The sequence below is a fragment of the Populus trichocarpa genome, chromosome 13 (genome assembly GCF_000002775.5).
Source record: "Populus trichocarpa isolate Nisqually-1 chromosome 13, P.trichocarpa_v4.1, whole genome shotgun sequence".
NCBI classification, from domain to species: domain Eukaryota; kingdom Viridiplantae; phylum Streptophyta; class Magnoliopsida; order Malpighiales; family Salicaceae; genus Populus; species Populus trichocarpa.
Window position 1 is genome coordinate 12101131 of NC_037297.2, and position 22325 is coordinate 12123455.

Here is a 22325-nt window from a genome sequence, read left to right on the forward strand (position 1 = left end):
ATAAGAATAGTAAACAAATAAGAATTTTATATATATAAAAAATAATAACTTGGAAAAAAAACTTGGAAGTACAAAATTATAAACATGTAGCACGAGGTAGTGTGATAGACATGTAACTTGGATAATATATGACGACCACCTATATTAACCTGCAAAACATATGACTCAGGTTATGAGACTAGTATAACCTCATATAAAAGAAATTGATGAAAACTACAAAGCCAATCTTTAAAAAAAAAACATAATGTCGAAAGATGAAATCAAAACAAAAAAAATGAGCAAAAAAAAATATCAACCCGTGTTAACTTCTCAAACCTGTGACCCGAGTCATTATACTAAAGCACCATAAATGAAAAAATCGTGAAGCTTAATCCCAAACAAATCAAATGCTGAAGGATCAAACTAGGAAGAAAATCAATTATACAAAAGGATCTAAAACAAAAAATAAATTAATTAATTAAAATAATGAGGGTGAAAATCAAAATAAGAAATAAATTAGAGGGCAACAAAAAAAATTTTACTAGAGAGTTAAATTGAAAAGAAAAATAAATTTAATAAAAGAAAAAAAATAAAAATAATAAGGATGAAATTAGAAAAATTAATCCATTATAAACTTTGATTGAAAGATGAAATTGAAAACCAATAAAATTTTAACAAAATGGCCAAGGAAAAAAAATAAAAATCAAAAGAAAAAGAACCGATTTGAAAAAAACAATATATAAAAAATTATAATTTAAAGACTAAATCGAAAACAACAAAACTTTTATAAAAGGGTCAAGAATGAAAATTTAAAATAAAAAAATAAGGATGAAACTGAAAAACCAAAAATAAAGAGGACCAATGTGCACCTTTTGGGTTAGTAGGGAGAAAAGAAAAGAAAAGAAAAAGACCATAAAAAACAAACTGCTCATCCTTCACCATCATGCGCCCTACCGCCGGGAAGAGGACATTGGCACGCTTCCAATGCCATAGTAGAAGGCGGGATTTGACTGTTGAAAGTTACCACACATGCCGCTCGAAGGTACAAGTTGCGTCCACTCTTTGGCGTATACTTGTCACGCACCAGCAAATTTTGTTTTTTCTTAATATTTTATATTACTCAAAGATAGAAATTCCCATGAGACCATCCAAAAATAACAAGAACAAAAACTAGCTACAATGACAAAAATGCCCCTACATGTTAGTTTTATAATTATTTGATATTGAGAGCATTCAAGTCTTTTTATTATTTATTTAAAAAGAAAATTATTACAAATCGCCTGGATAAAAGTTTTTTTTTCTAAAATGTTATTTCGGTAATTCTACTATTCAAATAAAATGCAAAAAAACTTTTGTGCCTCCAATGAGTTTTTAAAAGACACGTGTTGCTATAAAAATACCATAATACCTCATTGCTGGCCTTTAGTATGGTGTAAAAAAAAATGAGAAAAACAATATAAATTCATTGTGTACATCCGCATATTAAATTGAGTGAATAAAATAAAAGAAAAAAAATATTATGCAATGACGCACATATTAAAAATATTATTAGAAAATAAATATTTTTTTATTTTAAAAATAAAATTCATCTGTACAAAAGATTAAAAAAATATAAATGAATTAGAAAAACCTCTTCAAAAATGAAATGCTTACAAAATAATAATAAAAATAAAAATCATTTAAAATAGACTCTATAAATAAAATAAAAGAGAGAAGTAGTATTAATCTAAATATAAAAAAATTAATTTTGAAAAACAAAGATATATAAAAAAAAGAGGATTAATTTAAAAAAAATATAAAAAAAAAGTCAGACACCGCTAAGCCTGGCAAGCCAAGCCTGACCAGCCCGCCTAGCCTATTTTGTTAGGGCCCGCATGACTGGGCTCTTTTTTTATTTTTGCAGGGAGGCATGTCTTCTGCCCTAATTTTTGATGACGTGTCGTTTGTATTATCTAATTTTTAGCCACTATGGTTGCTAGAAAAACAAGGGTAATGGTTTTTCAAATCAAAAACTGAACTTTCAACCCATTGTTTTTCAAAAATACCTACAAAACATTATAGAAAACTTTATAAATCCATTCATGACCTCAAAAATCCAAAAAAATCCAAAAACATTAAATCAACCCGAAACTAAATATCTTATCAAGATCAGATCTGTTTCTTTTTCTTTTTCTTTTTCTTTTTTAATTTCAAGGTAAAGAAAACCGCACCCCTTATCAAAATGAACAATTTGATACCAATTTAAATTGTTTTGATAGCTAGAATTAGTGCTAACGAAGATTTTCTCTTTCTAGTATTGAATTTCAATGACTTTCTCTCACCTTTTAAATTACAGGCCAAAACAAATAAGGAAAATGAAATTTAAGATAAAAATTAATTTTTTTTTAATTTTATAAACTAAAAAGATCTAATATCAATAATTTATAAAATATAGAAACTATAATAAATATTTTATCTGAACTTTTTAAATTCAATCATTCCCGACATGTTTTTTAGTTTGTTCCCATCTTTTAATTCTATCCTCTCCTTTAATTTGGCTTATATAAAAGGAAAAAAAAAAGTCACTGGCATGAAAGAAAAAAGACGAAAAGAGGGCAAGAGACAAGTGATACAGCAAAGCTTTCCACTGGATGTGTCTATATATATATATATATATATATATATATATATATATATATATATATATATATATATATATATATATATATATATATGTGTGTGTGTTGGGCTAGTTTACACGTATAACGATTAATTTTTAGATTTATTGAATATTTACACGCATTATGATTAATTCTCGGATCCACTGAACATCCTATAAATCCAATAGATAAGACATCGAAAGAATCAAACTTAATTATCTACTTCTATGATTGCTTGTGTTTGATCTCTCATATTGCGATTAATTAGTGTCTCAAGATATATTTTTTGGTTGAAGGAATGCAGCTATTTCTAGAATAATTTTGAAATAAATTTAAACATTATCTAATATCTTTCAGCAACTTTTCTATCCGGAATCGTCTAGGTCTTGCTTTTGTTGCTGGATTTTGAGTGTATTTGATTTTATAATAGTTTTTATGATTATAATTTTAAAAAAATTAGTTTAGAAAAATCATTTATAATTATTATTAATTTAATTAAAATATATATTTGATTAAAATTATAATTAAAGTTGTTGTTCAGCATAGCATAAAGCATGTTAGAAATGTTTGGTTAAAATAATAATTGGAGTTGATATTGGTAATAAAATGACTTAAAAAGATATGTATTAATTTTTTATTTTGTAATTATATTAATATACATTTTATAATCAATATATTGTAAAAACAATCATACAAATTACAGCATTAATTTTATTTTCTCATTAAACCTGGTGTAATGCCATCATAAATATAATCTATATAAAAAATTAAATTGTATTGATTAAAAAAAATAGGTTAAACCTGCTGTAATGCCATCATTAATTTTATTTTCTAATTTTCATGAATTTGCGAGTGAGTGTGGAACCATATTGATTAAAAAAATTTCAAGAACAAAATCAACCCAATCAAATTCCGTAAATATCACATTTTCCAACAACTTCCTTCCAATATAATTAATATAATTAAGTATTGTCATATTCTACAAAATTAAGGAAACAGCATGTGAACCCCAGCAAGCAAAAAAAAAAAACTGGTTAGAATTAAAACATGTGTATTTTTATAATTTCCAGATACAGAAGTGCATTAGAGATGGGTAATAAGCACTAACTAATGAGTTGCAAGTTTGACAATGCTTGTTTGATAATGCAAAAATAATTTTAATTATAATTAAAAATAATTTTTTAAAATTTATTTTTTTCAAATTATAATTATAAAAATTACCATATTACTAAAAAATATTGATAAATAAAAAAAGCATTGTCAAACAAGCTTTTAGATCCTGAGATCACCCATTCACAACCACGATGTGACCATACCTGATGGTTAAATAATCGTAACAATATAACTATTTAAACTTGCAACTTTAAGTTATTAAAAACACTTAAAAAAAAAAAAAACTTGAGGGATGTAATAGGTTCTAGATTTGTTTTCTGGAAGTCACCAGTTCGAGTCTCATAAATCTCAAAACCATTTAAGACTTACATGATTGTTAATTTGAGGACCCGTGAGATCAGTTGAGAAGTGCGCAAACTAACCCGAATAAACACATTAATAATAATAAAAAAAAATTATATTGAGCTTAGATGATATTAACACTTACGTGTGGGCAAATACAAGTCACGTCCTGGATAATGCTATTCTTGTCGACCTTAACAATCATTTTCTAGAAAAGTATAATCTATAAAAAGTGTAAATAATTATATACATTGAAACAGAACTCTATTATCATTTAATAATAAATTAAAAACATTACTCATTTTTATTCAGGGGGTTTTTAATTATTTAAAAATATGAAACTAAAAAAAAGAAAAATATAATCTATAAAAGTCTTCAAGGTTACCAAATTAAGAGGAGTAATAAATATCATTTAGAACACCACCGTAAAATTAGAAAATGTCAATGGAATATTCTGTCGGCGAGTAAACACCAATCCATTAGCAATTTATATCATCGATGGATTTCCGTACAAAAACACATCGCCGAACAAAGTTTTGTTGGAGATTTAATATATGTCGGCATTTTTGTTAGTAATTAATAATGCCAATAGAAATACAGATGAATTAGAGCCAAGAAAACAAAATATATCAACCAGTTTTCAATAGCAATTCAATCAATAAATAAATTATCGATATAATATTTTGTTGTCTATTTTGTCCGTAAAAACTAAATATTACCACAGAATTATTGAGAAAAAAATTTGAAAGATATTTTGCAATATATATTACTTCATTTTTTTATTTTTTTTGGAAATAATTATATGGCTAAGAAGTAAAACTTTTAATATTTAATAATGAAGTAAAAATATTATTCTAATTCACATAACTACAAAATGTGCCACGTGAAAGCGCAGACCATAGGACAGCCCAAGTGAATAATTTTTCTTCTTCCAATGCTTGGCCATGCACATAATGCTGATAGCTACGCGTTTATTTCTGGATAAACAAGTACGCTAAGGTAATTCGTAATTTATTTGTTATTGTGACTGTTATTGTTTTTTATTAAAAATATTTTTAAGATTAACACGTAGAATAATATAAAAAATTAAAAAAATATATTTTTAAAATACAAAAACAAATACGCTGTTATTTATAGAGATTCCGCAACAGGAATCTTACCTCGCATTGTGAAACTCGTGCTATGTTCTTTAATTTGTTTTATCTTCAGTTATCCTTCGGCAACGACAGTGACAATAGTACCCTTCTCTGTCACGTCAAACCTTAGCCATAGTGCTTCTTCATGTTTTTACATTTGTTTGATAAAAAGACATCATCTAACTGGGTTCCAAATTGTGCAGTAAAGACAGTTAATTTGCTTGCTTAAATATTCAATCTTGTTCTTCGATGCAATTTTCAAGGAAAGATGTGGCGGTCGGTAGCTAACTTAAACTCATTTCTTGAACAACCAAACAATATTATTGCAGCTTTCTTGATTTACCACATGATAACGTTTTACATGTAATGAAAACAGGAAAACCATATCAAATGATGTCCAAACAACTTATTAATTACATAGTAATTCCCTGTTGAAATGGACTGATGCTTATTCATTCTGGTTTCTTCACAACAAGGACATGGCACTTGGCATTATTCAGGCAATAGTTGCTCAGTCTCCCCAGAAAATCCCTGTATCAAAACAAAATCAGATTTCAGTGCTTCTGGTGGAGCTTGTTGCAAGAGTTTATAGGGTTGACAACCATGCCAGCATGTTCAAGTTCTTGAAATAACTCATTTTGAATCAGGTTCATACAATTTATGCGACTTTTGAGAGCTGTCGAAATGATTTTTGAAGTTACAAAGAAATTTCCTAACCTTTTGAGAGTTCCATTAATGGATGTGTTACCAATCACGAGGAGATTAATATTGTTCTTCTGAACAGCATTGCATGTGAGTTCATAAGGCTCCCCGGCTTCTAAAATTGTTTCTGCTTTCACCTATGGAGTCAAAAATAACATGAACACATATATCCTTCACTACTGATGACTGTAAGATTGCTGGAGATAAACAAATACACAGAAAGCTTGAATTCAGCTTTACTTGATTTATTGCTTAATGAAATACTGAAATATGAACAACTAAACTAATATTTTCCAGAAGTGAAACACTAAGCTAATATTTTGGCACATAAAGATAGTGATGCAGTGAGCATACCCCTCGACTAGCACAGATATTCACAGCTTTCTCCAAGATACCTAATAAGATCTTCTTGTTTTTTTCTTGAATGGCACAGATCAAATCTAGGGCTTCCATGAAATAAATTGTGCACAAAACATTACATATATCAAAAGAGAAGATATATTAATGTAGTAAATTCACCACAAAGTTCAGAAACAGGAAAGTAAACCAGAATAAGAAGAAAGAAGAGCAAGAAAACTAACTGGGAGAGACTGGACAACAGCGGGCAGCGGTGCCAAATTGTGCCCCATAAAGAAATTTAATTGTGCACAAAACATTACATATACCAAAAGAGAATATATATTAGTATAATAAAATCACCACAAAATTCCGAAACAGGAAAGTAAACCAGAAGTGGAAGAAAGAAGAGCAAGAAAACTAACTGGGAGAGACTGGACAACAGAGGGCAGCGGTGCCAAACTGTGCCCCATAAAAAAATTTACAGTTAGGAGCAGGAAGTGCAGCAAGGATGACAAGCGGCGACTCAGTGATAAATTCTTTGAGATTGTCAACTACCCACATGAAGGAATGATAACTGTACTCGCTCTCATCTATGATCACCATCACCCTCTTCTTAGACCCTTCTATTTGTTTCTCCATTTTTCACTCCTGATTTTCTTAGCAGGCAAGACTTTCTTGCTGAAATATTGCACCTAGACTGCTACTATTTATAGGGAAAAAAACACTTCAAAATCTTTTTAATTTAAGAGATTGAACGCGTTACCTAACTCTCACCTATTCCTCTCCAACATGTTGATTATCAATGTTTTGCTGGTGACTTCTTTAATATTTTAATGAAAGGGGCACAAATTTCAACTTAATGATGTTGATGATATCTAGTTAATCCTTTTCATTTTTTCAACTTCACATAATTTTATATTGAATCTGACTTCTGTATATGACCCTAAAAGTGTTATCATGACTTCCATGATCATCTTCTAAAGTAAAAATGAGTGGCAATCGAGATGATGCATCATGACTCAAAACACGTTACATAGTGGCTAGTGGGGCTTTCTCACAAAAACAGTAGCTAAATGCCCTGTGTACAAGTTGTGCACCTGTAATTCTTTGTGTTTACAACTAACAAAATCTCAGATCAATCTCACAAAAACAGTAGCTAATTTTAGATGCATGTCTTATTTCGGTTTTTTTATTATTGTTTCTGACTAGGAATTAAGCACTCATGATATTGCATAGCTAATGTTCCCGAATATTAGGTCGCTGTTTAAATATTTATTTTGTCAGAAAAATATTTACTAATAGAAAATTATCATCAGAAAACATATTATCAGCAATTTATATGTTGTTTATCAGGAATATTATCATTAATAAATTTACAGATAGAAATAGCATGCCAAACAAAAAATATTTATTGGCATTCATTCAATCGGTAAATCTATAGATGATTACGGCAATTACCAATAGAATTAACTGTTGGTAATTTCATCGGTGATCATATGCATATTACCAATATAATTAAATTGTCGAAGAATTATATCTAACAATGGCAAGTTCTATAATTTTTTTCCTACTCTCTGGATTTTTTTGATAGACTTAGTCCATCGGTAATTCTGTCTGTAGTTGTCAGTAGCAAAGTCCAGTAATTTTTTTCTGACTATCTGGAACTTTTCAAGGGACTTAGTATGTCAGTAACTCTATTAATATTGTATCTAATTAGTATTTTTTTAAAAAAAAAAATAAACAATACAAAAGAAAATGAACTAAAATAAAATAACTAAATTTCTTTATTAATTTAAAAAATATTATCAAATACAATTTATCTAATGGATAGAAACTAGAGCGGGAGGGGGAGGAGGCAAATCTCCATCGGAACCATAAGGGCAACGAGGGTGACCACATGTACCGATGAGGGTTGCCAATAGATGCTCAAGGACATTCACTTTATCCCTCATGTCAGCCATCCCAAATCTAAGTTGGGTTATCTCGGTATTAAGTTGGGTCGTCTGAGCTTGAACTTGTTCTTATACAATCGCCTGAATGGCCAGAGATTGCTAGCTCGATCTCGATAGCGAGGGACCAACGGTCAATACACTACGGCCCTTCTGCATTTCTTTAGTCGTAGTGTTGGAAATATCATAAACTCAATTTCTATTGGGTTCACCAGATGATCCAGCCTCCAACCACAACTTCGAATCAAGTTTTGGATGGGTCGAAAGGTCGTCCCTGTATCTTTATTGAAATTAGGTGTAATATGTTTCCTTAAAAACAGAGTAAGCAAGTCTAAAAAAAAATAACTGGGAAAAAAATTGTTGAAATCCAATTTATCATGAAATTTTGAGCTCAGCTATGCCCCCCCTGACAGTCCTCATTTTGCATATAGGTTTCAATAAAAAGCTTTATCGATCTTGAGTCATGTCCAAGTACCATATCCTACAAAAGGAAGCTACTATTAGTTAAGTATTTTTATATAATACAACAATTAAAAAAATTGTCTTATAAAACAAAATATTACCATATGGAAGACCTCTTTCTTTTACATTCTTTTATTTTTTTTACACCTCATACCAGAAATCACACAAGCTGGTTCATAGAAAAACATTAGCGGTCAAGATTATGAAAAATAAAATTAATCTGAACTCTTTTAAAAAAAATATCACATTTTGGATTCAATCTTGCCTAATGGTGTTATGATTCTCTCACGCTCTCCTGGTAGCAGTGTTGTCAACCTCCTCCCAATAAATTTTTTCCTTATGCATCAATTTCATAAAATAAATAGAACATTAAAATTAAAAAACTAATTGCATTAAATAATAATAAAATTTATTTATGTATATACTAACCTTGAACTTTATGAATCAAGCATCAATCATAAGTTTTCAATCAGGATTTTTAAAAACCTGACTCTATTGAAATAAATGAACTTTTATCGATGATATTCAGGTTTTATTGAAAAAATATTTAGGTTTTATTGAAAAAATACTAGAAGAACTAATCATATTTTTCTTTTCATAGGTTCAACAAAACAGTAGGTTGGCCTGGAAGAAATAATTCTTCTTAGACCAAATCCAATCCTAAATTTAAGTTGGCAAAAAAAATCTTTTATGGCTCATAAAATTATTCTAAAATGAACCCAAACTCAAGCTCGGACACAAGTCGGGCCAACACACACATGTGGGTTTAAACTCAAAATCCACTTTATTTAGGTCCTCTCTCCGCTAAAGATTTCAATGTCTTTTTAGCCCAATCTTATCTCTTTAACTGCTCTTTATATAAAAAACCATGAAACTTTTCTTGTTCTCTAGATGATTTTAAGTTTCACTAAAACATGTCAATCAATGATTCTTTGATATCAATCTCATTCACCCATAATTTATTTAAGACATATTAATGTTTTATGTTAAAGAGTATATGTTGGAGATTAAATTCCAACAAAATTATAATCCTAAAAGTAAATAAATCTCACTTTTAACTTGACCTCAAATATGCTTACTAACCATGTTTTTCAAACAAATTTCCAACACTATTAAAATTTATGTTTGAGTTCTTTTTTATTGCATTATTTATGACTATGATTTGTTACAAGAACGTGTTTTCATTCATTAAGGTATATGATTCTTCAATATTTAATTTCAAAGAATTATTTTGGAAAAACTAATTTGATAATCAAGAGATATATATACTCAGTGGTGTTAAAAAACCGAGAAAACTAAAAAAACAAGAAAAAATAATCAAATAAATTGAATTGAGAAAAAAAATGAAAAAACTGATTTAAAAACAAGAAAAAACATTTGATACAATTTAGTTTTGGTTTTAGAAAGCCAAGACTGAGTAAACTGGTTTAACTAAAATTAAACTAAAAAAAAAAAAAAAGTATAAATAAAAAGTTTTCACTTAATTCTAAACTACCACTTGCAGTCGCACCCCACCTCCTCACGCCTCCTGTCTCGTTCAATCCCATCACTTTCCCCATTAGTCCATCTACCTTTTACCCTTTATGTTTCACCTAAAGAAAATCTCTAAAGTTACATCAATCCTCAGCTTCTTTATTGAATAGTCCTTCATTTGCTCCTCTTTTTCTTCAATGTTAGCGCTGGTGCAAGCACCAGTAGAGCAATTGTTACACGGGACATGGTGGCTTCATAGTGTATTGTCCTTGCATGTCTTGTATCTTAGTCTGGCCCTTCTCTCGATATCCAAGCTTGATTGCTAAATTATTATAGTTTATTTGTTTTGATTAGCCACATGGTCTAATAGTTCTTAATTTGATTAATATTTTTTCTACTGATTTTTGTTGCTTCATCTGGTGTTAATTTCATTTTCTTCCTTTTAGAGATTCAGATGGAATAGAAAGTGTAAGCAAGTTTGAAAGCTACGATGGTTTGAACTAGTTTTCGATTAAGTCTAGTCAAATTTTTTTAGAAATTAAAAAACTTGGTTCGATTGGATTTTTTTGGCCTAAACTAAACCGAACCAAGTTCTAAACACCCCTATATACATTGTTGTTTTACTCAAATACAGTACTATATATATATATATATATATTATCTGTAACTTGATTTGTATTTGTTATTATAAATGCAATTCTTGTCTAATGGATTTTGAAAAATTTGCATTTGTTAGACCAAATTTGCGCTTTGATTTTTATCTATGCAATTCCTATCTAATTTGTATATTCAAGAAATTTCATGGTAACTAGTAATATTTTATTAGTTATTTTTCAAGCCAACTTTAAAAAAAAAAAATAGATACAACTAAGAGAAATAACTAATAGTTAAGATATTTTTATTATTTTTGGTGGGTCATGTGGGTTTTATCTTTTCTTTTTTCTTTGTGTCTGTCTCTTTCTTCAGGCGAATCCAAGAAATAATTAATAGAATATCAGTAGTTATTTTTTTAGCACCATAAAATTTTTTGTTAAATTCTTCCATGTCTATTAAATTTAATGCAAATTTGGTGCTTGTTTCCATATGGAAAAATGTTGTTAAATAAATTTCATGCAAGTTTGTTACTATGTGGAAAAAGAAACGATAAAGTTGTTAACTCCGAAGGCAATTCTACCATTAGGCTGCTTCAAGTTCTTGATACATTGTTTATAAAATATAAAATAAAAGAGATTAAGAGTCGAACTTGGGACTGACGAATTTTATAGGTTATACCACAACATTCTTAATTATAAAATTTTCAAGTAACATTAAGTTTAGTTACATAAAGTTAATGACATCAATAATTGTAACTAATCATGGAAATATAATGATTTAACCCCACAGGCATGGGCGGAGCTAAGATTATTTGTTAGGGGGGCCAAAATTAATATAATAAAATATAATATATTTTTTAATTTATTGTATATTAGTTGTAAAACAAAACCTACATAATTTAGTTTTATTCAAATAACTTACTACAAACATATAATGACCTTTGTATAAGGTAAAAAGGTTTGGAGCAATACCAAATTGAGTCAAATCATTAATAAAGTTAATTTCATCTTTATAATGTATTCATCACTTTAATGTTGTTGGTCTTTATACCTATCAAATATAAACATACAAAATATATAAGAAACATTAGTTAAAACGAAGTATTATTTATATTTGATAAACTTTGAAATAAAGCAAAAAATAATAAAGAATGATTCTTACATATTTATTTTAATTGTGCTCGTCGTTCTTTCATAGAATATAAATCATCAATTATCATATCAATTGTGAATCTTTCAGCAATTTATTTTTCTATATAGACAATCAAATAATTTACAAGAAAATCATCCTCCATCCAATAGCGAAGTCTTGTTTTAACAATCTTCATCGCTGAAAAAGCTCGTTCAGTAGGCTATGAGTTATTAATATTTTTTCTTTTTTTTCTCGAAAAAAGAATCAATTATTCTTATTTTGTTAATGGCTCAACCTAAAATCAAAACATATATCGTAAGAAAAAATTGATAATTTTGGTGGCTCTACTAAAAACATAACATAAAAAAAATCCAAGCATAATCAAAACAAACCAATAAAATATATCTAATTAATTAGAAAAAAATCACTATAACAAGAATTCAAAAAACAATTGGTAGAACTAGCAGATCTGAGAAAAAAAAGGAGAAAAAATGGTAAAATTATAAAAAAAAAAACCTCATCAAATTATTAACAAACATCTCAAAACAAAACAAAAATATATTTTAAATTTAAGTTACCCTGTTTTGTTTGATGAAAGATAAATTAATTAGTAGCTCTGCTTTAATCTTTTTGTAGAAAAATTTTGCTCGCGATTTATGTTTTTATTTCTGTTTTTTATCGGCTGCAGGATTTATATTAGGATAAATTGATGGCTCTGCTTTTTATTTCACAAAGTAATGCCTTTATATTTTTTTATTTTCCACGTAGATCAAGAGTAAATTAAAAGGAAATAAAAAATAAAATCACATTTAATTAAGATTCCCACCTCTTTAAAATAAAAAAAATATAACCCTCCCTCATATTTAATTATCTAATTACCTAATAATATATATATATATATATATATATATATATATATATTGCAGGGGGGCCCGGGCCCCTGCTTGCCCCCCTGCTTCCGCCCCTGCCCATAGGCTAATTATTATTTTTAAGTGATTAATTAGAATGAGTAATTATTCAATTAATCAATGAATAGACTTTATGTCAATAATCAATTTTTATATTTAGGAAAACCAAATATATATATATATATATATATATATATATATATATGTATGTATGTATGTATGTATATATATGTATGTATTTAGGATTTGTTTTTTCATGCACATTTATAAAATCAATTTTTATATTTAGGAAAACCAAATACATGCGAATAAAATTAAATGTGCATGAAAAAACAAATCCTAAATACATACATATATATATATATACATACATATATATATATATAATCATTCGGTTTTGGTTTGAACCGGTTTCGGTTCGGTTTCGGTTTTTTTAAAAAAAAACATTCAGTTTGGTTATTTTTTTTTATAAAAATCGAACCGAACCGACCACCTCTACAATCAAGCACCCAAAATGTTTGAGTCATTTTTTGTTCATTTTATCCTTTACTCAGTCTCGTCTAAATACAGACACTTCAGGAATTCTTGCAACACACATAAGAAGAAATGGTGAATCAATGAGCTTCTGACCATCTGTGTGCAAGAGGAAGTGCATATTTGGCGACTCATAAAAAGAAACCATCCAAGAAAGGGAAGGGAAACCAACCTCTTGCAATCTCCTTTTGTCGTGGTCGCCATTGACAAGCAAATAGGAACTAAACTTCTGAACTACAAAGAAGACAAGTCAATTCAAAAGGACTTCATGTGTTACAGATGCAAAACTAGACTAGTAAATGAATAGAGAATGATCACAGGTTTAAGTAAAGTGCTTCGCTGATCATTGTGGCTACCCTTAACTTTTGATTTGTTGTTAAACAGAGTTTGAAGCGATGTACTTCGATCACTGAAAAATCAAGCTAGTTTATTTCAAATTAAAAAAAGTTTATTGTCAACAGTATTTCAACCGGAAAAAACTATATATAAAAAGAAACACTCTAAACATCTTCTAAAATATATTCATAGCTTCTAACAATTTAAAAGTTGACTTTAAAACCCATAATCAATCCAAAAACAATTTTTTTCTATTTAAATCTACCATTAGACAAGTTTAAGGGATGAAAACAACACTTTCTATAAACTTTCTCTATAAAAGAAACTTGTTGACATCAAAATCACATGTTTTTGTGATTAGAATCGGTCTTAACCGAGATTTTTTTTTTATCATCAGAATTCGACCACTTTTTCTTTTTTATTTTTTAAATCAAAGATCAAAAAATAAGAAAAAAAAAATCCGTAATGGGATCCGACTTTGCTTAAGAGAATAGAATTTTTTTTTTCTTCAAACAGGAAAAGGCTTACACGTTTCCAAAACCCTGGATAACAAACTTCATATTAGAAATTGATTTTCCACATTCTTCAACCATTAGAGCGCCTGCTGCGAAGAACACTCCAAGGCCAGTCACATCATCCCTACCCAATGATTCACCAAGATCTACTGGTTTTTCCTGTAGCAACAGCAGGCGAGTGCCCGTGAAACTTTGCCTGTGAATTAGTCCTTATTTAGTGCAGGAAACACACTCAAGCGTTCTAGAGAGAAAGAAGGATTATAATTGAAAAGAACCAGCAACCTCATTTTTGAAATTCAGAAAAAAGAAAAATGAACAGCAACCGTATGTGTGGAATTCTCTTATTATATTAAAAAAACCATTAAAAACCTTTAATATTATTTGAAAAGCATAGTATCATCCTATGATTCTTAAAATATCATTTTAATTGTTTTATATGAAAATGATTTTATTTTAACATATTTTGATGGCCACAAGTTCTCTCTCTTATTCATCTAATTCCCTTCAATTTATCCAGTTATGAGCAAAACAAGCACCTTTTCTATGTTACATGCCTGCAAATATTCCCTCCCGTGGGGAAGCAAGGTAATCCTTCACCTGCACTCCCTCCATCTCGAATAAAAAGTCGTTTTCGTTTGCCCTACAGTTTGTAGCGCTGTCCTTGCATACCGTTCAAGTAATTAGAGCTTTTAAGTATCAACCCTCCATCCAAGACTTTGAATGTATGAAATTTGAATCTGACCTGTCATGTGATCAACTTCCCAAGGTTGGAACAGATCTACTCATCCCATCAGGCAAGAAAAACTCAGCAATCCATCTCCTCTACTTACCACCTAATCAAATTTTGTACGGAATCATTCGGTCCAGTGATATCTGAGAAAAGGATCCTGGAATTCCCCATTTACTTCTCCAAAAGCAAACCTGTTCATGACCTTCCTTTTGTGTGCCAGGATAGCCATCCTTGTTGTGATCTTGATTGATAGGCATACTTGTTGCGTGTAGAGGACAAATCACTATATGTTCAATGTTGTTATTCGCTACGGATGCACAACTCTTCAAAGCTATGCAAGACTTTTCTGTTCTCTTCGGGCATTCAATTTCAGATATATAACTATCTGAATCGTGCATTTTACGCATAAATAATATTCATCATGTTTTTAGATAAAAAAAAAAAACGAACAAAAAACACACCAATCAGAGGGTACAGTTTCCATCTAGTCTCCTAGCTTTGAATCTTATCCTTATTTAATAAATATATTTTAATTGGCTTTTAATTTGAGCATATAAAGATGTGATAAAAAAAAAAGTTAAAAAAAATAAATCATTATAGCAATAAATAATGATTTCTTTCTTGTTAAAAGTGACATTATCCCGACAGCTTTTGGAGTATTTCTTAATTCTTGATTGCCATCCCTGCTTATGGGCTGCCATGCCTCGAGACTCTTTTAGTTCACATTGAATGGTGAAAAGGGGAAGAAGCTGGGAATGGAGGTGCAGGACTGCTATACTGATTCTTGACAGTAGACCATCTCTTGTTTATGAATTCTTGGTTAAGAATTTTTTGTGATGAACATACCAATCAGCAAATTTTAATGAAGTTCTTGTTTCCATAATCGCAATCAGTAACTTAATGAAATTCTTTTTTCCATGATAGCTAGATCTTTCAGTAATTTCGGTAATCTGCTTTTGAGCAGAGAAACTACCATCATTGTCTAGCATTTTATGGAATAAAAGTAGCAACATTTACGTTTAACTCGTAGACTTCACTTCTTTTTCTCTATCAACTATCAAGCCCAGCATGCATCTCTCTGACAGACAATACGCAAGCATGTTCATCAATGTATTTATTAGAGCATTCCGTTTTCATAATCAAAATTTATTATCACATTAGCAAGCAATTTTGCACATTTTCTGCAGTATGCAAAAGAAGTATTACAACTACAACGATGACACATAATTGTGGTCACTCTGTTTCTGTGGTTAAACTAAACCACAATGATAGACGAGACGCTATTGTCAACCTTCAATTGGGTGAATCTTGAGAATAATGAGAATCCTATGAACACAGAAAATGGCTAGCTTTAATTTAGCTATTGCTTTTTCTACCGCTGCAATAGCTGCACAATGTATTGCCTTCAATCAGCATCTGAGGTTGCATCTTTCATCCCCAAGGCATCAACCCCAAAGGCATCGGCTAAATTGAAGTTCAGATTGTTTCTCATGGTTCTTGTCCTCCCAACTCCTCCATCACCCTTTCTCATCATTGCAGCAAACTCCCCATAATCTATTCGCCCATCCTGCAAAAAGTAGCATTCTAACATCATCGAATTTGGGACTTGGGAGCTTAAAAGACTTTATGCTTAACAAAAGTAGTGCCGGTTATTTTATTCATCATGAGACACGGAGAACAAAACTCATGCAATTTCAGGCAGATGTTGAGTGATCCAGACTACATCAATATGGGCATCTAGCACCCACACCGTCAATAGAAACCACCTTATGGTTGGGAAGAAGAACAGATTTAAGTCTGAATTCATTATCTCCTGGCCTGATGCTTCATCAACAGTAAACCAAGACCGACCCTAGGAAAGAAAATGCAAGATTTTCTTACCACTTTTCTAGATTTTCTTTTCCATCTACAATCTGTGGATTCTTCTAGAACAATCATCATGATCCAGAAAATCAATTTCCACCTTGCTACCAACTGCTTAGATCTCATATTTGCAAACAAAGGGCTGCTTCAACCAAACTTCAGGCCCACAAGCAATACATTAATTATACTGGGTGGCTCATATAACCACCATTAAACTTTTATCCGAAGGTAAAAGGTCAGATAGGTTGTCAACCCATTATAAGGAACTAATAACGAAGCAATTGTGGTGACAATAATGGCACTGACGATGAAGATTATATATACCAATTAGGATTATATAGGCAAGTGAAACTATTAGATGTAGACCAGATATAAACATATAGACTTACATTGTCTAGATCAATTTCTTTGATGGTCTCATCCAGATGAACATCACCAAGACCAAAATCTTTGCAAGCCTGTTGAAGCTCATCGATGGTGATGTAACCACTACCATCTTTGTCAAAGTAGGAGAAAGCTGCAACCAAATTGTCCTCTCTATCCATCTTATTCAAGTGCAAAGTAGCAGCAAGAAATTCACCATAGTCTATTGTTCCACTATTGTCTATATCAGCCTGTAAAAGCTTTCCATGTGATTAGCAATACAAATCAACAGTTATCCAGACAATCATGTTATTAATATAAAAAATAATGGCCCGACTGTTAGGCTTTCACAATAGATAAAATAAATAATAAAATAAATTATTATTCTACAGTTTCAAATAAGTGTTTACCGCATCCATTAGAGTCTTGATTTCAGCTTCTGTCATCTGAGAACCTACTCTCTTCAAACCATGTTTAAGTTCTTCAAATGTTATTGTCCCACTATTGTCTGTGTCAATCATTTTAAACAACTCTTTCAAACCACCAATTTCTTCTTCAGAAAGTCTTTCTGCTATGACCTAAAAAAAAATGCTCAATGCCATGAATGAAAGCACACTTTATATAGTTATCAGAAAACAGCTGTCCTATCAAAGAAAGACAACAAAGTAAAGGAAATAGTTCTGACCACCAAATTTCATAAAAGCTTTCATGAAACACATCTAGAAAAAACAGAGAACATCATATCCAATTTTTTATCATAGCATGCAAGTTCCTTCATTTCTTAAATCCAACAAAATATCTAAACAGGGCGTGAAAGCTACCACTGTTGCAAACTCGTTTTGTGAACAAATGTTACATGCCCTTTAACAAAACAAGACTTTGCTGCATATTATGATAATGTGCTGATTTAAATTATGCTTTGATCAGTGGTTACACCATCAATGTTGAAGCAAATAGTTTCTCTCCCCCCTCCATCCATCCCATGCACGTCACAAAGGGCTATTAATGGCAGAATTGTTCTAAGAAAAGAAATTGAAGTAGCAGTGAGATAATCCCTTAAAAAGTTTATGAATAATAAGCTTAAGAGAATAGGGTGACTTTAGGGTGTAGAAGCTAATTGTTTCAGGATTCTGAGTTGTACTGTAAACCAATGCTGTTGAGTGTTGACAGGATGTCCATTAGTGAGACCATCAATCAACTGCCCTAGCTACGTTCCACTTAATATGCCGAACAATCAGGCTTCACCATTATTCAATATTAGTGAATCAAATCAAGATAAGAATTTGTGTTTGTAACATGCTTATAGCTTTAAGCATGGTATACTATGGAGAAATTAAGTATGGTGCCTAAAGTGCTGCGCATCCGGTTCTCCAATAGGTAGTGCCACATGGGCATGGAGACATAGGTGAACAGTGCCTATCATACAGTATCTAGGTTAAGTCCTCAGTAATGCTTGCTTTATGTGTCAAGTTTCTCCAAGAATGTGCAGGATGCCTAAGAAGCCAATTGTCTATAAAGATGAAACACATCAGAATATCCTCTTCGGAAGATTTATTACATCACAACACGAACATTGATTGTTAATCATCTTTCTCCTGATCTCACTTCTGTGCTTATAATATGGATACCACAATTTTTTCACGGTTTCAAAGTTTAAATGAATCCTAAACTAGATGCCTCAAATAGTGAAAAAAGTGCATAGGTGTTGAACATTATCAAACCGGTTAAGTACAGCAAGAACATAATGAAGAAAAAAATGAAACTCTTCTTCTACATGCCATACTAAAATTCAGTGAAACCCGTTCAAAGGATGACAAATATGTAAGAAACATACTTATATATTACATACAATAGTGTCTAAAAACTGGTAAAAAAATCTTCAACACTATAGTATTTTACTCTTAGAAACAAGCAAGCAACTATCTGTCACAATTGATTCAGTGCATCCAACTATTAAAGCTTAATTTTAGTTGTTTTGCCTCTTTTTCCCATGGACATTACTTAAACCAGCTACTTTCACTTTCTAAAGATTATCTGAATCGTTAAGTTGCTATCAAATTCCTGTGGCAAAATTTATTATACATACAAAACTCTACATGCAAAATGATAACAGGAAAAGCAAGGATAAGACATACACGCAAAGCCATCTTTTTAAGTTTATTCATTGCCGAGAATTGCTTCAGACGTGACAATACTGCAGAATCAAGAGGTTTGTCTGGAGCAACCCTGTCATCTACAATCCATGGGTTACCTGATAGTACAAACAACCACTGTTATGTCTTGAACAAGATTAACAGCTTTAGCAAGGGTAGGACATATCTGCACTCCTACTACATGGAAGTCCAAAACTAAAGTCCCAGTGCAAAAGAATGAAACCACTTACACAAGACTTCATGAGCAGTAATCCTTTGCCTCGGATCCCTCTCAAGCATCTTTCTGACCAAATCTTTTGCACTTTCTGAGATATTTGGCCACGGATCAGATTCTAAATCTAGTTTTCCTTGTAAAATCTGTCTGAAGATTCCTGATTCTGTTTCTGCAAGTATTAGGAAAAAGTAAATACCCTTCATATAAAAAGAAAGGCAAAAAGTATCTACTTTGTTGCAAGTCTAAAACTGCAAAGAACAAGATAAAATATGAACTAGGATCGCTACCTGCCCAAAAAGGTGGAACCCCGCTTAATAGGATGTAAAGGATAACACCCGCACTCCAGACATCTGCTTGAGGTCCATAATACTTTAGCAAAACCTCTGGTGCAACATAATATGGACTCCCAACTACATCATAAAAATACTGTCCTGTAGGGAAAAGGAATAGTAAAGAAATTAACCAACCATACATCTTTGACAAAGCACTATTCAGAAACTAAGGGAACACTTAAGCATATGCATAATTCCAGTCACCTCAAGTTAGAAAGAGCAGAAGAAAACAATGCACATAAGTTTCTTTAAGAGGTTATAAACCCCATCCATATACTCAAATAATAGCGTTATATTTGATGTACAAGACTTTTATGAGGGAGCATCCTCATTCTAACTAATTCTATAGCAATTCCCTTATATTTCCATTTGTCTTTGCTGACAGGTTATTGTTACAGTGAAAAATAGGGATGCAGGTAAAAGAGAAAAAAGCAAGATTGAGAAAGCAAAATAAAGGAAATAAATAATAGAAGCTCAAGGCAGAAAATATAACACCCTAAAGTAGCTCATCTGTATCCATTTAGAAAGGTGATAGAACAGCAAGAACCTATCCAGTAGTCCAAAGTCCAAACGGAAAATGAACAAATACAGAATTCCTGAAATGATGCTCTGGTCCAAAAATAAGGTGAAAGTTTTTAGTCGGGCAGATCACAGACTGAACCAAATGTTTGTACAAGAAAGAAGAAATGATGGCAAAATACAAATAGCAATTCCAAGAAAAAAGAAACAACATTCTTCTAAACAAATAGATGAAAATCACATAACACGGATGAATTAGAAAAACAAGGAGCAAGAAAAATGAAATTTCTAGAGCAGATAAATAAATAGAAGATAAGCTTCCATAAAACACACTCAGTTCGAATAATCTAATCCAAGAAAGAACAGGAATGAAACCTGAAAACTTAGAAATTAATTTAAAACCAGCCTTTCTTCTAATAAATCGCAATCACAGGAAATTCACAATCAAATAATGAAATTTATAAATATTTATTCCAAGATTCCAAGGCAACATAGAATGCAAGATTACCAATCACACAGTAGGGGTTCAAAATCAACTAAAAGAAAAACCAAAAGAAACCCCATTTCACAAAATGAGAGATCAAAACCACCATTTCGAAAGAAGAAACACAAGAAGTAAAGAAAAACCAACCTGGCTTGTAAAAGACAGAGAGGCCGAAATCTGTAGTCTTGAGCTTGGCATCATCACCAGGTTTATCAAACAAGAAGTTCTCAGGCTTAAGATCTCTATGCATAACCCCCAAAGAATGACAATACTCAACCACCCCAATTATATTTTTGATCAAGTTAGCAGCCTCTTTCTCACTATACTGACCCCTTTCCACGATCCTATCAAAAAGCTCACCACCTTCACATAACTCCATGACCAAATGTACAAACATTGGATCCTCATAAGTATCCTTAATTTGCACCACATTTGGTTGCCCTGATAAATGGTGCATGATCTGGATCTCTCTATAAACATCCTCATAGTCTTCTTTACATAAAAGCTTCCTCTTTGGAATTGATTTGCAGGCATAAAGATTGTTGCTTGCTTTATGGGTACATAGATATGTGGTTCCAAATTGACCCTGCCCTAGTTTCTTGCCTAACAAATAATGGTCTCTAAGTCTTGGGGTTTGGTGTGGTAAGACTGAGGTTGTGGGCTTTCTTATTGTTGGTCTTGCTCTTGGTGCTGGTGCTGGTTCTGCTGTTGACGGTGGTGGTGGTCTGGTGGTTTCTTCATTCATTTTTGTGGAAAAGACCGAAGCTTTTTTGGGTTTTTGGATCCAAAGAGACTGTTTTTGATTTCTTTGCGTGTTTTCTTGAAGAAAGAAAGAGAGAAAGAAGGGAAGGGGCTGGTTGCTTTCTTGTTTGATTTTGATATCATGGGAGCTGAAATGGCATTCCAATTCAGGATTTATATATCTATAAATATATAATTTAATTTTGTTTTTGCGGGCGTGGGATTAGGATTATGTGGGGCTCCATTTATTGGATTGGTGGACTCCAAATAGTTTCTGCCAGTGCTTTACAGGCCATCGTATATTCGTCTCAGGCTATCAGCATCCATGGAGAGTGAGATAAGCGAGGACCCTACCCTTCAATTATTGTTCTTTCTTTGAATCTTAATTTTAACTCTTAGGGGATTCTCTTAATAGATGATAAAAAAAAATGGGAAGCAATTTATATTTTATTTTGAAATCAATTTAAACATCATGACATGATTGGGAATTTCATAATTAACAAAAAAAAAACTGTTTTTTTATTAATTTACACATCAAACAAGACTAAATTCTCCCTTTTTTTCAAGAATTTATCTGTTTCTTGATGGGCTAATACTTTTTGAGAATTTATTTTTTCTAGATGCTGGTTTTGAAGTGTGAATTCAAAGAAATTAAATAAAAAAACATATTCTTTAAACTGTTATTTTATCTGGGAATGAAAAAATTTGGGACCATTGACTAAGAAGAGGTTTAGATCGTGGAGTTGACCGAGCTTGATGGATCTTAGAGGAAGA

General features: G+C 31.1%; 2 protein-coding genes across 4 annotated transcripts; both read right to left on the reverse strand.

Annotated features, from left to right (window-relative positions):
• Positions 1–5507: 5507 nt before the first annotated feature.
• Positions 5508–7096, reverse strand: LOC18104452 (uncharacterized). Of its 2 annotated transcripts, XM_006376224.3 has the most exons (5): positions 6673–7096; positions 6493–6501; positions 6266–6357; positions 5927–6048; positions 5508–5740 (listed from the first exon to the last, which is right to left on the reverse strand). In XM_006376224.3, the coding sequence occupies exons 1-5, from the start codon at positions 6887–6889 to the stop codon at positions 5662–5664; spliced, it is 519 nt and encodes a 172-aa protein (XP_006376286.2). In that variant the 5' UTR covers positions 6890–7096; the 3' UTR covers positions 5508–5661. The 2 variants fall into 2 exon arrangements, with proteins under 2 accessions (XP_006376286.2, XP_006376285.2); XM_006376223.3 differs by lacking the exon at positions 6493–6501 and having other exon boundaries at positions 6673–7093.
• An 8916-nt stretch (positions 7097–16012) lies between these two features.
• On the reverse strand, positions 16013–21770 carry LOC18104454 (calcium-dependent protein kinase 11). 2 transcript variants are annotated; one of them, XR_008057104.1, is made up of 8 exons: positions 20958–21770; positions 19763–19906; positions 19492–19644; positions 19244–19359; positions 17519–17686; positions 17135–17359; positions 16764–16901; positions 16278–16449 (listed from the first exon to the last, which is right to left on the reverse strand). XR_008057104.1 is itself a non-coding variant. In XM_006376227.3 (7 exons), exons 1-7 carry the CDS (start codon positions 21553–21555, stop codon positions 16288–16290), a joined length of 1566 nt encoding a protein of 521 aa, XP_006376289.3. In that variant the 5' UTR covers positions 21556–21762; the 3' UTR covers positions 16013–16287. The 2 variants fall into 2 exon arrangements, 1 of the variants encoding a protein (XP_006376289.3); XM_006376227.3 differs by lacking the exon at positions 16764–16901 and having other exon boundaries at positions 16013–16449; positions 20958–21762.
• Between the last annotated feature and the right edge of the window lie 555 nt (positions 21771–22325).

Coding starts and splice junctions, on each gene's coding strand:
- LOC18104452 (XM_006376224.3), bottom strand. CDS start 6,889: ATGGAGAAACAAATAGAAGGGTCTAAGAAGAGGGTGATGGTGATCATA. Junction 6,049..6,265: donor ATATCTGTGCTAGTCGAGGG/GTATGCTCACTG, acceptor TTGACTCCATAG/GTGAAAGCAGAAACAATTTT. Junction 5,741..5,926: donor ATTAATGGAACTCTCAAAAG/GTTAGGAAATTT, acceptor GTTTTGATACAG/GGATTTTCTGGGGAGACTGA.
- LOC18104454 (XM_006376227.3), bottom strand. CDS start 21,555: ATGAATGAAGAAACCACCAGACCACCACCACCGTCAACAGCAGAACCA. Junction 19,645..19,762: donor GGTTCCACCTTTTTGGGCAG/GTAGCGATCCTA, acceptor TAATACTTGCAG/AAACAGAATCAGGAATCTTC. Junction 16,450..17,134: donor AAGAAATTGATCTAGACAAT/GTAAGTCTATAT, acceptor TACTTTTTGCAG/GATGGGCGAATAGATTATGG.